At 30.5% G+C, this 16,955-nt stretch overlaps 1 protein-coding gene and 1 long non-coding RNA gene across 2 annotated transcripts in view; one reads left to right on the forward strand and one right to left on the reverse strand.

Moving 5' to 3' along the window:
- Nucleotides 1-16,955, reverse strand: part of LOC127705383 (uncharacterized) — an 89,485-nt gene that overhangs the window by 69,729 nt on the left and 2,801 nt on the right. The window lies entirely within an intron of this gene.
- Nucleotides 8-15,039, forward strand: LOC127705298 (ragulator complex protein LAMTOR5 homolog). The gene is made up of 4 exons (XM_052209618.1): nt 8-86; nt 11,016-11,077; nt 12,527-12,644; nt 14,806-15,039. The coding sequence occupies exons 1-4, from the start codon at nt 52-54 to the stop codon at nt 14,867-14,869; spliced, it is 279 nt and encodes a 92-aa protein (XP_052065578.1). The 5' UTR covers nt 8-51; the 3' UTR covers nt 14,870-15,039.

Consider the following 16,955-nt stretch of genomic DNA (forward strand, 5'->3'; position numbering starts at 1 on the left):
CTGTTTCCGGCGGAGAAGTCTTCTTCCGGTTGCAGTCCTAAGAATTGAAAAATGGAAAAGGTCCTAGAAAAACATTTAGACGAAACGTAGGGACTCATATTGAAGGCTGCTAAGTGAACTTTTAAACATTGAATTACAGAGAAAGTAGACAGTCACAGCACAGGGGCTCGAACATCTTATTTGATTAATATATCCATATATATAAATTGTTCAAATAAGTTAAAACATTTTATTTAATGTGAAATTATCACAATAATTATATTTAAAAAAATGTTAGACTTTAAAGTGTACTGTTCTGACAACAGCCCTGCAAGACTGTTCTTTTTGGTTCTCTTGTTATCATTTCTTATTAATTTGTGTATATATATGTACATGTATAAACGGGTGCAGTTCTTTTTGGTTCTCTTGTTATCATTTCTTATTAATTTGTGTATATATATGTACATGTATAAACGGGTGCAGGCCGTTTCGTAACTAGTCGATTAGTAACTTACTAGGCCGTTTCGTACCTGAGACGTTTTGTAACCTTATATCAATATATAATAACAATATGAGTCTTAAGGTTACGTAGAAAATAATAAAAAGACTTATTGATGTATATATATATCTATATTTATTTACTAAATAATTGATTGCACATAATTTTACACTTTACAAGTACAGTTTTGCACACATGCGAATAGAACAGAAGAATTTAAATTGTCCATCATGGACATTTAGATGTACCCCGTCTTTATCAAAGTATTTAGTTTTCTGCCACGTGCTTTGATGTCTCCAATACTTGACACAACTCATCTTTATGTTGCTTAGTTCTTTATTTATCTTTTTTTTCTATCATAAGTTGTTTCTTTCATGTTTCTTGTTTTTAGTCTGACGATGTTGGAGCCTATAACTACAGAATGAACACCTAAGCGCTTGAAATCTTTTGCGAGTTGTACAATCTCTGATGCTGTGTGTGATGCAGATAATTTGTCACAGATGTCATTCTCTCCAATCTGTATGAAAACAAAGTCTGGTTTAAATTTCTTCACTATGTAGTGATCAAAATGTCTCAATGACTGTACTTTTCTCCCGCCTACCCCGTGAAGCTTGTACCATTAATCTATCACTACTTTATCACTTTACACCTACTGTAATTACTTTTTATTACCAATTAGCCAATAATTAAAAAGATTTAAGAAAGTTTTGAATTAAAATTATTACAATATCGTTATTATTAGATGAACAATTTGATCATTTTTAAATAATAACTTTAACTGTTTCATTTAATCTAATTAATTTTAACTAACACTTTATAACCATATATAATTACACCAGGTACGAAACGTCTCAGTTACAAACAACGTAGTTACGAATCGACCAGGTACGAAACAACCAGGTTACGAAACGACATGCATTCGTATAAACATATTCATCCTCATTCAGAAAGTAAGTCAAATATATAAATAAAGATGAAAACAATATGTTTAGGTGTGTTAGATGGTATTTTAATGTGTTCGTTGGTGAAAAGACCTACCGTTTTTAATCATGAGGGTTACACTAATAACAGGACGATTGGCCAGATTGTGACAGGATAATGACCAGATGAGATATAAATGAACAGAAGTTTATTTTTATTTGGTATATTATTTTTATATTTGGAGACCATTGAGATACTGAACCATATTTTATGAAAATCTAAAAAAAAAAGTTAAAAAAAATTATTTTTGAGCAAAAAAAGTTGACCGGACGCGCGCATATGGATTCCACTCTCACTGTTGTACGCTTTAAATATATTGAACTGATCGACAAAAAGTGTTAATATCTCTATTGTTTTACAATATTTTTTATGAAATTATGAAATCTGCGAGACTTATAAGTATATTATATGAAAATATAAACTTTATAGTAAAAAAAAGTTGACCGGACGGATTTCTCATTCAGTGATGTACGCTTTACATATATTGAACTCATCGATAAAAAGTGTTAATATCTCTTTTGTTTTACAATATTTTTTCATGAAACTAAGGAATTTGCGAGATTTATTAATATATTATATGAAAATATAAACTTTATAGATAAAAAAAACAATAGATCTATAAAAAAAATTGACTGGAAGGATTTTTCTGGCGAAAATAACGCTACGAATAATAATGACCTGATTGACAAAAAGTGTTAATATTTCTCATATCTAACAACATTTTTTCTGTGAAATTAATAAACCTTTAAGATAAATAATTGTATAAATGGTATTTTATAAAAATATTAACTCAATTGTAAAAAAAAACTTTTTTGCAATAAAAAATGTTGACCTGATGGTTTCAAACTTGAGTTTTTATTATCAAAATAAAGGTTAATCCGTAATCTTGAACTTTATCAAGGATCTTGAATATCATTAAGTTTGGTCTTCTAATTGCATCAATAAATTTTTAAATAATCAAATATTTACAAAATTCTTCATTGATTGGATTCTAATTGATTATATAAGGTAATTCAATAAAATGTATTTGATGTCTCAGGTGTGAAAACATAAATGACATGTTATTTGGCTTGATTGGTTATTATGACAAGTGTCAAAATTAGATAATCTAATTAAATATCAGTACTTTTAATGTGTTAGTGAACTCACTCAGGTCAACATTTTGCGCTCAAAAATATAAGTTTTTACGGATAAGTTTATATTTTTATATAATTTATAAGTTTATCACAAATGTCTCTCAATTTTAGTAAAATATTTTGAAAATTTAAGGAGTTTTGAACACTTTCTGTCACTCATGTCAATATTATTCGTAGCGTAATTCGCTCAGGAAAAATCCGTCCAGTCAACTATTTTTTTTAGACTGGTAGAGAAACATTTTTTTTTTTACTAATAAGTTTATATTTTCATATAATATATTTATTTATCTCGCAAATTCTTTATTTTCATGCAAAAAACTGTAAAACAAAAGAGAGAGTAGCACTTTTTGTCAATCATTTCAATATATTAAAAGCGTATATCGGCGAATGTGAATTCCGTCCAGTCAACTTTTTTGAAGAAAAACATTTTTTTTTATTATAAAGTTTATATTTTCGTCTAATATATTTATTAATCTCACAGATTCCTTTATTTCATGGACAAATATTGTAAAATAAAAGAGATAATAACACTTGTGTCGATCAGTTCAATATATTTAAAGTGTGGGGCCATAAAAAAAATTCTGATCATTTATATCTCATCCGGTCATTATCCTGTCACAATCCGGTCAATCGTCCTGTCATTCGTGTAACCCTTATCATGACTTTTATCTGGCAGAAATGAATATCTTGCCATGACTTTGGTTTACATACCGACCATTCCCCCTCCCTTAAAATATTTCAATTTAGTTCAGCTTTGTCACCGAGGAGAAAAAGATGTTTCGGCCATGGAACAAGATCCGCCTTGGATGTTTTGGCCCTATACAGTGGAATCCCCTGTGTATGTGTGGCCAATAATATTATCCATTACCTGATTTCATCATATCCGCAACGTTATACAATTAGAACCGTTCTTGTAATAGTTTTAGTCTTTTTAAGGGACAGAAAAGATTAAAATTGATAAGTTCAAGCATAAATTTAGAATTTCAAACCCTTGATTAACCATATTTAGCCATTTTCCTTAAAAAATATTACATTATCAGATAAAAATTGTTTCATTTTAAGTCAAGGTTTATCAAAATGATATCTTTCTTTCTCTGCTAAATCACATGAGCACTTTTAAAATATTTCACAACATATCAGAAAAAACATAAATAATAAATATAAAGATGTTATCAACAGATATCAAGAAGAAAATATTATTTGCCTACAGTAAAAGGAGTTTTAAAGAGGAGAGTACAGATCGATATTGAGGCTATTGCCAACTGTAAATCTATAGCTCAAATATAGACATCAAAAGGTCTTAGTAAAATGAATAATCTGCAAGTTTTGAACTCACTTACGTAAATATGCTTAAAAGCCATTTTTTACCTAACTAAAATATGTAATACATTTAGAGATAGACTGGGTCAAAATTCAAGATACATGTATTTTCCTCAATTTTTTTTTTTTTTTTTTTAATTACTTTTCATCTATCCTTTGGGCAGAAATACCTTATACATGAATTTTTGTTTTAGAAGATAAAATCAAGTGTTTTTTATACAAAAAAATTGGAATATCTTCTTTACATTAGTTTGTTCTAAATTTGTGTAATAATACTTTGTTATAACATAAACGGTACCAATTTTTCTGCACCAGATGCTCATTATGACAATCAATGTCTCTTCAGTGATGCTCGAGGCCAAAATATTTGAAATCCAAAGCTTATTAAAAAGATGAAGAGCTATAAACCAAAAAGGACAAAAAAGTATAGCCAAAGCCAGGCAAGGAATCTGTAAATAATTCATATTTATTCAATTTTCTTGATTTTAGAAAAAAACATCATTTATTGCTGAATATTTATTTAATGTTCAAAAATGTTAATCAGTGATTTTTTTTTTAAATATTGGTGCAAATAATCTTCCTACATTATTAAGCCAAATGTCATATTAAAAAACAGGGGTCAATGAACTTGTTTTTCAAGCTAATGATTAAAATCAATGAAAAAAAACATTTTTCCCAAAAAAGGCAATATGTCCCATTTTGACATCACGAAAAATTACATTTCATGTTAGCATTTTTATTTCCTCCCCTGTAACTGCACCATATGCCATTAAAGGTAACCAACAAAGTGACAGTCTTGTTTGCAAATTATCAAATTAAATTTCAAGTTGATTTGTTAATTACGGTACTTTCATACATTTGTATAATAATCACAGAGACAGACACCTTTGTCAATCACATAGACACTTATTTTATCACTTAATTATTCATATTATATTCTAATTTGCCAAGTTCAAAAGAATATAAATATAAATACTTGATAAATAAAACAACACATTAATAGGATAAGTGTACATGTGTCTACAAATATTTTTCGAACTAATGTCACTTCACTAAAAATAGGAATACACTACTCTTGAGTACCAATACAGGCATATAAAGTATATACCGGTACACAATAAAAATCTATCTGCAAAAGAGGAAAAATACATATCACTTAAAGTTTATATAATTACAAAAATGTATATCCACATAAACAATAACCAACTCAAAAAGGGTGGATGGGGACCCGGTAAACATAATACAGAACTACATAATCTGATTGGCAAAGTTTGAATACACTAATTCATGCTTATTATGCATACATGTAGACCCATAAAAGCTGCATTTGGGTATATGAAATCCAATCATACATTGTAACTAACATAAACACAAAACATGTGCTTAGTACATGTAGTATAAACACAAACAGGTGTTTATACATGTATTAAACAATCATTAGACTGTTACTACATCATGTGACCAATAAATTTAATTAATATCAGTGTTCTCCCCAGGCCCTTTAAGCACCACTGACCGGCTGTCCTATAATTTGGGAGCATGGTCCCATCAGTCCTCGTGTGGTCCTATATTTCTGTTCTGTGGTGCTATAATTTTCGGTAAAAAATCGTTAATTCTGTAAAATTGTGACTTGTTAAATCTTGTCTGAGTGGTATAAAATTACAGGTGATTTTAACCATAGTTGATAGTTACAACAGGTGATTGATTTACCTGATGAGGGATACCTGTTGCAGATAGGATTTAATCAACCAGTTAGCACTTGTTACTTGTTTCTGTTGTGTTTTAATTAACATGGAGATAATTAATGACTTCTAACAACAATTTTATGGCTTCAGTCACCTCCCAAGCGTAGACCAGTGATTTAATCAGAAATATTAATTTGAACAGACTCCTGGTTTGCCCACATTTAAGTATAGCAATTATCTATTGGTAAAGAAAACAAAAAAGACGAAAGGTTTAATGAGCATACAATTGTAATGTCTGTTCCAACTTTATAGGTAACAGTTTCATCTGTGTTTGCTATATATTCAGGTATTTTTCATTTGTAGATCCATTTTTATTTGTATAGATAAATAATGAAATAATTCAATTTGAAAATATTTTTTTCCCAATAATTTAATTATAAATTACCAATTCAGTCGATTCATTTAACATACAACTAATGACAAAACGACATTCATTTATAAAAGTAGCTTAATAAATCATCCGTTTCCAAATGATTGCAATACAAATACAAGATTATAATTATGATAAAGTTTTTCTTTTATTGCAAACATAACTTATATAATTTATGCATCAAATTTATACATGCATTGCATAAGGAAATAAATAAAGCACTAAGGTAAAAAAAAGTAATATGGGGCACTATATGTATAATGATGAAAAATATAACATTTTATATATATTTTTCAAAAGTCACAAAACGTTATATATTCACAAAGTCAAAAATAACAATATCTCACTAAGTCATTCAGTTCAAATGAAGAAGATGGGATGCTGCGTCAGAGTACATGTAGTCTATCACATTGATGAGTCCTTGTTGGTATCTGTCTTTCAGTAGTTGGAGTCTGGTGTTGATTACTCTGTATCGCCTGTTTTTTTGGTGGGCTGGCTCCTGCTTGCTACATACTGGATAATAGTACATTCTGTGTGTGCCTGTGTCTTCTTGATTAATTCAATGATCTCGTAAATTTTGGGGTGGGCATGTTGGAGTCTCTTCTTTATTTTGTTGTGCCATCCTTCCAGTTGGTTAAAGGTGCAGAGTCCTTCGGAGAAGTAGTTGTTTCATAAAAGGCGGTATCCTACAACCCAAAACTCTGTCACGGTATCAGTAAATGATGTTGGAATGGGTATGTTGTCAGCTTCACCAATGTCTTCTAAAGTTTTAAGCCAAATATCCCCAACAAGGAGGGGTGGAACGAGAGGTAATAGTGTGGCTCGTCTTATAAATCTATTGATGTCTTCATTTTCTTTTTAGTATGACTGTAGTCCACATTCTGTGCCTTTTTGCCAAATACACTCGGTAAAGTAGAAGAAGCAGCCTTTCATGGTTACCCCTGGGAACACTGTCCGTGCTGAGTTGTTGGTTGCTGTCTTGTAATCAAAATACTGTTTCTGGTTGAAGTTGTAACTGATGTAGTTGAGCGATGTAACGTATGTGGCTGAAGAAGCTTAAAAACTTAGATGATTATCAATTGAAAGAGGAAAATGCTAGCTGGAATGCTAATAACTTTTCAAATTATGTCATTTGTAAAGCTTGGTAGTTGCATTGATGTTTTATTGGTTAAAAGAAATGTAAAGAATATAAAAAAAACCTAACTGGAAATTAAGTAAAAACAAAAAAATGGGATGCACTAAAACAGATTTTTTTCAAATAAATATTAATAGGGAAGAGATTGAAAAACCTGATTTTAAACTTTATATTATTGACTTAAATTTGGTTAATATAAATTCAATTAATACACTAGGAGATGACCTTTGTTGCCTTTTTATTAATTCTGCTGAAACAAATTTTTAAATAAAAGAAGTCAATGCACAAAATCTTAAAACAACTTGCTAGATAAGGATTTAGGAAATCGAAAAGAAAATATAAGTCAAAGAGTTCACATAATAGATTTGTTGAAATGAAGAATGCAGAAAAGTTGTATAAATAGACTTTAGATAACAAACATAAAAGTTTTACGAAGCATTTGTCCGATAAAATCCAAAAATGTTTCCTTATCTCACTTTTTACATGTTTTTTTCTGAATGTACCAACAATTTAAAAAAATTGTCGATAATTTGTCAAAATAATAAACATTTTTGTATATTTTTCATTTATATTTGTCAAATTCAATACATTTTCCTTGTAAATTTATAAAATATTTTTGCATATTTTCCTTTATTTAATAGAAGAATTAAGTATCTTTTATAAAATTTAACAGGTAAAAAAATATGACTATAATTCAGAAATAACCTATAATTGTTAAAACAACAAAACACCCTATTTTTTTACAAACCTGCAATTAAAGTTATGTGGGCAAACCAGGATGACACCAGTTGTACACATGCCGAAAAATTGTTTATATTTGATAAAAGATTAAATGTTGGTCCATTAAATAATAATAATTGACAATTATGCATATTTTTATTATGTATGAGGTAAATTGTCCAAGCTACATGTAGCATCATATATCCTGGTTTTTTTTAATAAGTCTTCCTTCTCTTTTACAACAAAAAACTTTCGCTTTTGACTGCCGGTTTACTTCCAGTTATGGCAGTTGATTAAATGAGTTTTATAAAACAGCCACAATTAATTTGGACCCTAAAGTGACTACTATTGACAGTCACAGTTTATAAATATTTATAAGTAAACAAATAATTGCTAACTATTAAAATGGAATGTAATTTAATAAAAATTAAAATTCTGTATAAATACAGAAAAAGTACATAGTAAATGAGAGGTAATATCTCCAATACTCCCAATGAAATCAAACCAGTATTATATAGATATTGTACATCCATATTTAACATTTACAGCCAGTCAAGGTTCTTATAAACCTGCACCCTAGTATTGAAGGTGTCATTGCATTTAATTTTTATACGACCGCTAAATAATTTTTGGGAGCATATAATGGTATGTGGTCGTCGTCCTCTGCATCGTCTTCTGAAGACACATTGGTTTCTGGACAATAACTTTAGTTAAGGTTAATGGATCTCTATGAAATTTTTTAAGAAGGTTCAATACCACAAAAGGAAAGTTGGGATTGATTTTGGGGATGATAGTCCCAACTGTTTAGGAATTAGGGGCCCAAAAGGGGCCCAAAACAAACATTTTTCTAGTTTCCACATTTATTTTGTGTCAGAAACCTATATTATGTCAAAAGTTTGATCACAATCAAAATTCAGACAGTATCAAGCTTGAATATTATATCCAAATTTGCCCCAACGGTTCAGTGTTCGACCTCTGCGGTCGTATCAGGCTGCCCTCAGTGAAGCATTTTATTGATTATTGTGTTGATGATATATGTCATTATACCTTTAACCATTGTTTTGTGATTATTTTTGTGTAATATGTAATATATATATTGTATATAAATGTTGAATAATTGAATAAAGATAAAAAAAAAATGGGTAAAAAAAAAAACCCACCCTAGTATTACAAATACCTGAAGTAATAATAATTGACAATTCTCTTCATGTCTATGACTGAATGGTGATTACAATTTCTTTCACTGCAATAATGTCAACAAAACACAGTACAAAAGAAAAGAAAACTCAAATGGATAAAAGATAATAAAAAAAGAAAGAACCCTATGGGAACTAACCTTAAGGAGGATAAAGGAAAAGAGTTGCAACGTGATGCAAATCATGTTTGTTGCATATATGTAAATTGTCGCCTTGATTACCCTCGTGCTATCTAAATATCCTGGGGAGAACACTGTAATATATTGATCTAATTAGATACACTAACCTATCTGTAATATTGTAATAAGTTTATTACAATCAGCATAAATGAAAATGCTATAGCATCAATAACATATATAATATAGTCAGTGAAAAAATATAAATGAAAACTGGTATATTTGTAACACTCAGAAACGTGTCCTTCCCCCAAAACGTGTCCGATTCCCCCAAACGTGTCCACATGACGTCACTGAACTGCAAAACATGTCCTAATGTAAAAGGGCGCCAAAGCGTGTCATTTGTATAAACACCCAAACGTGCCCAATACCCCAAACGTGTCCAATCCCCCAAACGTGTCCATATCAAGCTTAATTTTTTTCCTTTACTGGAACTATCATTCGTGTCCATATTATAAATTTGGTTATTGCTTTTTCATTAACGTATACTCATTTTACTATTTCATTAAAAAAATAGAAATAAATTACTTTAGGTCTTTTTTTAACCGGCAGTATAATCTGGGTAAAAGTGCCAATATGTTCGGCTATGTTGGATGTAAATGTAAGCAGCCATGCTCAGTTAATTTGTAGATATTAAATCAAATATCTCGTGTAGGGAGAATGTCACTCTCTCTGCGCATTAAAACCTGTGTAGCAATTCACTCTTTCATGGTGCGATCAGTTGTATTTTGGAAGGCAACATTCTTTTTTTTTTAATTTCTGCAACTTTTATTTAAAACGGCCTCTTACATAACGGAGATTGAAGTAGTTTCTTACTGAAGTCATAAAAAAATTGGTTGTTACTGGCTCTTAAATTTTTAGATTAAAACCCCAACTAGTGTTAATCCCGAATAACCGTAAAAATTTAGGCCTAATCCTAAATTCCCGGTATGATAATAAAACCTATGTACAGTATTTATTGTTAACATGATGTCGTTCAAATAATGCATGAAATATTTGGCACTGGACGTTATGTCTCTTGTTTGTGTGTCTTTAGTGATGCTCGAAACCTAAAATTTATTAAAAAACCTGATAAACAGTAAACTTTTGATTTGAAGAGTTTTTAAAATACCAGAACTGTTGAAAAAAGGGAAGTCAATTCTGCGGAAAGCCCGCCGTGCAATATTCGGTTTAATATAAAAGGCATCATCAGAATTTATTAGTACAAAATAATTCACTTGGTAAACGATTAATTCAACTGTACTAAAATTATTTGTATGTTCGCTCTAAATCAGAATGCAATACTTGCAACTTGCATTTCAGTCAAAAGTTAATTCATATGTTACAGATTAAATTTGCAATTATGATAATCATTAACAACCGGCATTGAACAAACTAATGATAATAAATGACCACTTCATCAACTGTGTCCCCCATCATAGAATTGCCGTAAACGTTATTGATGTCATTTGTATATGTATTAGCGCTAAAAGACGTGAGACGTTCTGGCGTTTAACAGTGGACACGTTTTGGCGAAAAACAATTATCGGACACGTTTGGGGGTTATGAAATCGGACACGTTTGGGCAATATTGAATATAACGGACACGTTTGGGGAGAATGGACACGTTTGGGGGAATCGGACACGTTTGGGGGGATGGACACGTTTGGGAGTGTTACATATTAATGAGAAATCTGTAAGAGAACATGACCTTGATGTGATTTTGTTTTTATTTGTATTACTTTTTGATGACCTTTTGTGTTACATGTATGATTACAGATTCAGACTACCAGGAGTTGCAGGTGTCCTTTGTGCAGATGAAAATGGACTTTGTTTAGCAGGTTAGTGCAACTATCAATTGACATGATTTTGTTAGTAATATTTCCTACTGGTATTGCAATATTTTCTTTAATTTTTCCATTACCGGTACACTGAAAATGTGAAAAATTCACCCTAATCATATCACACTGTAGCCAAATAGATAGAGGTTTCGGAGGCAAAATGTCAAATCTATTTCATGGGTGATTTCAGTCTACCATAAATTAATCTGTTTTTAGCACTGGATACATTATAGTAATGTCTATTTGGCATCTGTGATGAAAGAATTTATATATACTAAAGTAAAACATTCACAAATAAGTTGAATTCAAAAATTTGAAAATCAGCTGCTGATACATGTATTTTAAGGTCACCAGGTCACTTTTAAGCAAATATTCAATTTTAAACTGATCTAATTCTTGGTTTTGAACAATTTAAAGTCTTGCAAAAATAACCCAACTAGGTACAAAATGTATGCAGGAAGTACTGCCTGCCATATTGTCATGGTGAATTGGTTCAGTTAAGCTTTTCATGATTCTCAAGTTTAATCTTTTAATAACATTTAGTAATGGGCAAGTTATAAAATTGTTTGAAATTAAAGATTAACTCCTATCTTCATTCTTTGATTTAACATGACTTCTTTCATTGTTCAGTAATCTAGATTAGTTTCAAAATTACTTCTTAATGTCCCCTGTTTAGTTTGATATGTATAGTTTAAGCTGGACCTCTGAAACTTTCAGTGCACCATTAATGATTTATTCTTTAATTACAACGTTGGTAGAGTCAGAAATAGCCCTTTTTATGCCCCTGCTGTAGGCAATGGGGGCATTAAGTGTTACCCTTGACCTTCTGTCCATCCTTCTGTCTGTCCCATTTAAAACTTAAGTTTTCCTGATCCAAATGTTATAAAACTCGTACATAATGATAAGAGCCAAAACTCCAAGACAAAGTTCTAATTTAGACAGTGAGTCACATACTGTTCTATAGTTATACCCCTTTATAACTTGGAAAATTGTTTTGTTTCCGCACTCTGACTTCAGTTTTCCTGATCCAAATTTTATGAAACTCATACACAATGCCAAAAAACCAAAACATGCAGACAGAGTTCGAATTTGGGCAGTGAGTCATTTACCCTTCTAGAGGTATGCCCCTTTTTAACATGAAAAATTGCAAAGCTTGAGCAGGGCAATTCGTGTCCTCAGACGCATTCTTCTTTTATTTTATTTGTTTTTGTTTTGCCACTTAGTTATATCAAACTCCTATTTGAATAATTGTTTACTACATGCAGGTGATATTTTAGATGGTCCATGATTATGTTAAGGGATTTATTAGATAAGACCTCTTGATTGTCCTCTTTATGAATGTCATTCATGCACTAACATACAGTTACAACATGTTGCAACATCAATTCATTATGTTATATGATAAAAGTCCTGAATATACATGTATCTGTTTTATTTATTTATTTCTAGCTAAAGGAGTAGCAGAAAAGTCTGCCTCAGGAAATATTGCAAGTATTGCCAAACAAGCAGCTCAGTTACATCCTAATTCTTCTACTCCTCCAGTAATCTGTATTGAATCAGAAACAGGGTTGGTATTTAATTTTTTTGGGGGTAAAGATTGCATGAAATGCAATCAAAACCCTATGGTACTGACTTGATATCTAAATCTTCCAAGGTTTATCACTACTTTTGAGATACACAAAATATAGTGCATTGATCATAACATTCTATACATCCTATCCATGAACATTTCCAGAAATTTATCAATGTAATATATGCTCAGATATTCAAGTTACAAAATGATGTTATACTAGTCAAGACAATTACATAACTTGTGCAAGGTGCAGGAATCTAATATCTGTTCTAAAAATATCAATGATGTCATTGTTAGAATAATCTTTAAAATTGGAGTTATCTTCCTTTGTCCATAAGTGTAGTTGAATCAACTACAACCAATGCTTTATACAATGCAATGTTTAATTTTACTGCCCACTGATAAATTAAAGCAATCTTTACCCTTCTGTGCTTACAAGCACTTTGATTTATACTGCTGTTTAAATTAAGCCACAAATTATAAATAAAATATCTATTCCTGTCCTGCATTCCTTTAGGTTTCAAATGACAAGTATTAATAGCCTTTAACCACCACATCATCGTCCACATGGTGTCCATTGTGTGTTTTTATGCACTGCGTATATGTAAGATAAAAAGATATTAGGCAGGTCATTATGTTTTCTGATCGTCTGTCCGTCAGTCCCTTATCACTTAAAACTTTTGGTTAAGGAAGATTACCATTAAGTTGTGGTAAAATCAACTTGAAACTTAATGATGTGAGAACTTTTTATACTATATGTCTTACTATGGATTCATTTATTTTCATGAGTACTAATTTTCATGGATTGAGGAAAAATTGTATTTTCGTGTATATTTGATTAAGTGGTTTTGCCAAAGTCTGCAAACAAGTCTATTGCAAATTTGTACTTCGTTGAACATTTCAATCTGTGGTTCACCTTTTTACCCCAGAAATCCACGAAAATTGGTATCCAACAAGTTACAAATAATAATAAATCCACAGTATTGGGGTTTTGACTCTGATTTCAGGGTTCATATTACATGGAAATATAGTGCAAATGGTCCATGGTTTCCTATGTACACAGACTCTTGTTTTAAAGTTTCCTACAAGAGTAATCAAATAATGTCTATATGATCAGTTTTGAATTAAAATGGCCTGAATCATCAAGACTGGGTTACTCTAAAAAATGTCTTTTGACCCTACCAAATAATCAACATACTTACAACATTGAAATAATACAGGGATAAAACACTAATGATGATATTTTTTATGAGCAATGACATAGGCATTTTGGACCAAATATTGGTGAAATGGTCATATTATTACATTCAATATAGACACCTTAAGCATTTTACTATTTGGATTGACTATCTTTACTAAATCTGCATGGTTTGAGTAAGTTCTGTTCCAGACCTGAAAATCACATAGTAAACATCTTCATATGAGAAGATGTTGATTTATTTTTAGACAGTAATCCACCAATGATCTATTAGAATTTAATTGCTAAATTATTGTGAATTTGTATTTCCTTTAAATAAATGTACTCAGTGTAATGGAAGTCTGTTTCTTTTCCCACTTGATACATAAAAATATATACATTATAGAGAATGAAAAGCTTATAAAATATGGGAGATATGGAAGACTGCCAATGAGACAACTATACACCAGAGACCAAATTCAGTAGAGGTTACAACTATAGGTTGCTGTATGGCCTTCAACAATGATCAAAACCTATATTGCAAAGCAAGCTATAAAAGGCCCCAACATATCAAAATGTAAAACAAAACAAATGAGAAAACCAATGGCCTATATGAACAAAATAAAAAACAAATATGATACAAAAGATGAATTACAGACTCCTGACTTGGGATAGGCATACACAGAATGTGGCACAGTTAAAAATTTTTGAGGGCACAAAACCCTCCCCTTACTTGGGACAGTGGCGCTAAAGCAAAACAAAGAACAAATATAAAACAATTCACGAAAAAACAAATATGATCTACAGCAACAAAAAACAACTATCATGTTTTAAAAGGTAAAATTTTAATGCAAGAGTATACTTGCTTCATATCATTTATATACTGAAGGTAAAATGAAACACAAGTAACGAAAGCTGCATTTTGATATTGAATAAAACTCTGTATACAAAATTTTGCAAGTTTCTTCTCTTTTCCAGGAGTGTTCTTATTAAAAGTGAAGATGATATTACAATGGCAATATATAAATCATCACCAACATGAACAAAAACCTTAACTGTGTTAGATAAATATAACTTCATGTACCTGTAAACATAAAAGTTTGAAAAATAAGAACTATGATTTAAATCATGTAAATTGTGCAATGTTTATGAAGGTTTTAGTTGTTAATCTTTTCTAAAAATATAATTTAATAAATTAATATGTAACATGTAGTTACCATTTTATTTTCTGATATAATTTTTTGACTGCAGTGCTAATTAGGTTTAGCTGTTTGATGCTTACAACAGTAATCATCAATAGAGTACTGTAAATTCAGAAATTATTGTGTGCATTAATTATTATATATGGATAAAACTGTGAGATTAATTATTGTGATATCAGGAAAATCTGCATACAGATATATGTATCAAATTCAAAATGAAAGTTCTTGTTATAGCGATTCTATTTGCATCAATAAAAACCTCGAAATAATTTCTGAATTTACAATAAATAGTTTCACTGGTTTTTATACGACCGCAAACAAATTTTGTGGTCGTATATTGGTATGACGTTGGCGTCTTCGTCGTCGTCGTCGTCGTCGTCCGGCGTCGTCGTCCGAATACATATTGGTTTTCGCACTCTAACTTTAGTTTAAGTGAATGGATCTTTTTGAAATTTGACCATAAGGTTAAATACCATAAAAGGAAGGTTGGGATTGATTTTGGGGGTTATGGTACCAACAGTTAAGGAATTAGGGGCCAAAAAGGGGCCAAAAATGAGCATTTTCTAGTTTCCAGACAATAACTGTGGAACGGTGTATGGATCTCTCTGAAATTATACTACAAGTTTCCATACCACAAAGGGATGGTTAGGATTTGCTTTGGGGGGTTATGGCTCAAACCGTTTAGGAATTACGGGCAAAAAAGGGGGAAAAACAAGGTTGTCCTGGTTAATGGACAAATACTTTAGTACAAAACATAATTTAAAGCAGTGTAAGGGAGATAAATCAAATACATCATTGAAATTATCTCCCTTACACTGCTTTTAAATTATGTATAAAGTAATGGTTAATGAACAATAAAGATAATCTAAAACAGTGTAAGGGAGGTAATCCAAATACAACGTTTTGGTTACTTCCCTTACACTGCTTTTAAATTATGTTTAAAGAAATGCATATTTATAAAGGAAGACCAGTAAAAATATCTGCAAATGTTTTCATCTTTTTTTTTTACAAAAATATCCATATGAAAGATTTGACACTATATTTTTATTAATTCTATTATAAAATAGATTAAGTTAGCACTATGGTAAATTTAAATGGGTAATTATGGTTGCCAACTCCATTGGAAATTTGAATTGAGATTATGACCATATCTTGAGGGAAAGAATTTTTTTGGGGGAAAAAGGGGGGGGGGGATAAAAAGAAATTGTGGGGGGCCAATTTTTTCTCATTTCAGATTTCAGAAATTAAAAAGAATTATTCTTCAAATATTATTTTTTTTTCAAATTTCAAATATTGAAAAATTTCAAGAAGTAATCTTTAATTGCACAGTATGGCACATTAGATTTGTAAAATCTTTGATCACATTTATTTATTTGTTATGCCGAATCTAACAGTGTATTTAGATTTTTAATTTTGGGTTCAGTTTTCAAATTGGTCTACATTAATGTCCAAAGGGTCCAAAATTAAACTTTGTTTGATTTTAGCAAAAATTGAATATATGAGGTTCTTTGATATGCTGAATCTAAACATGTATTTAGATTTTTGTGATTTTTGGCCCAGTTTTCAAGTTGGTCCAAATTGGGGTCCAAAATTAAACTTTGTTTGATTTCAACAAAAATTGAATATATGGGGTTCTTTGATATGCTGAATCTAACCATGTATTTAGATTTTTTATTTGTGGACCCCGTTATCTAATTGGTTCATATTGAGGTCAAAAGGGTCCAAAATTAAACTTTGTTTGATTTCATCTAAAATTGAATTATTGGGGTTCTTTGATATTCCATATCTAACCGTGTATTTAGGTTTTTAATTTTGGGTCCTGTTTTTTAAATTGGTCTACATTGAGGTCCAAAGGGTCCAAAATTAAACTTAGTTTGATTTTGACAAAAATTTAATTCTTGGGGTTCTTTGATTTGCTGAATCTAA

The sequence above is a fragment of the Mytilus californianus genome, unplaced genomic scaffold (assembly GCF_021869535.1).
Source record: "Mytilus californianus isolate M0D057914Y unplaced genomic scaffold, xbMytCali1.0.p SCAF_1, whole genome shotgun sequence".
NCBI classification, from domain to species: Eukaryota; Metazoa; Mollusca; class Bivalvia; order Mytilida; family Mytilidae; genus Mytilus; species Mytilus californianus.

Bases quoted from the DNA above. Each gene is read 5' to 3' on its own strand.
- LOC127705298 (XM_052209618.1), top strand. From the start codon at position 52: ATGGAAAAGGTCCTAGAAAAACATTTAGACGAAAC. The intron at 87-11,015 runs GTAGGGACTCAT...GTATGATTACAG, and splicing joins GAAAAACATTTAGACGAAAC to ATTCAGACTACCAGGAGTTG. The intron at 11,078-12,526 runs GTTAGTGCAACT...ATTTATTTCTAG, and splicing joins AAATGGACTTTGTTTAGCAG to CTAAAGGAGTAGCAGAAAAG.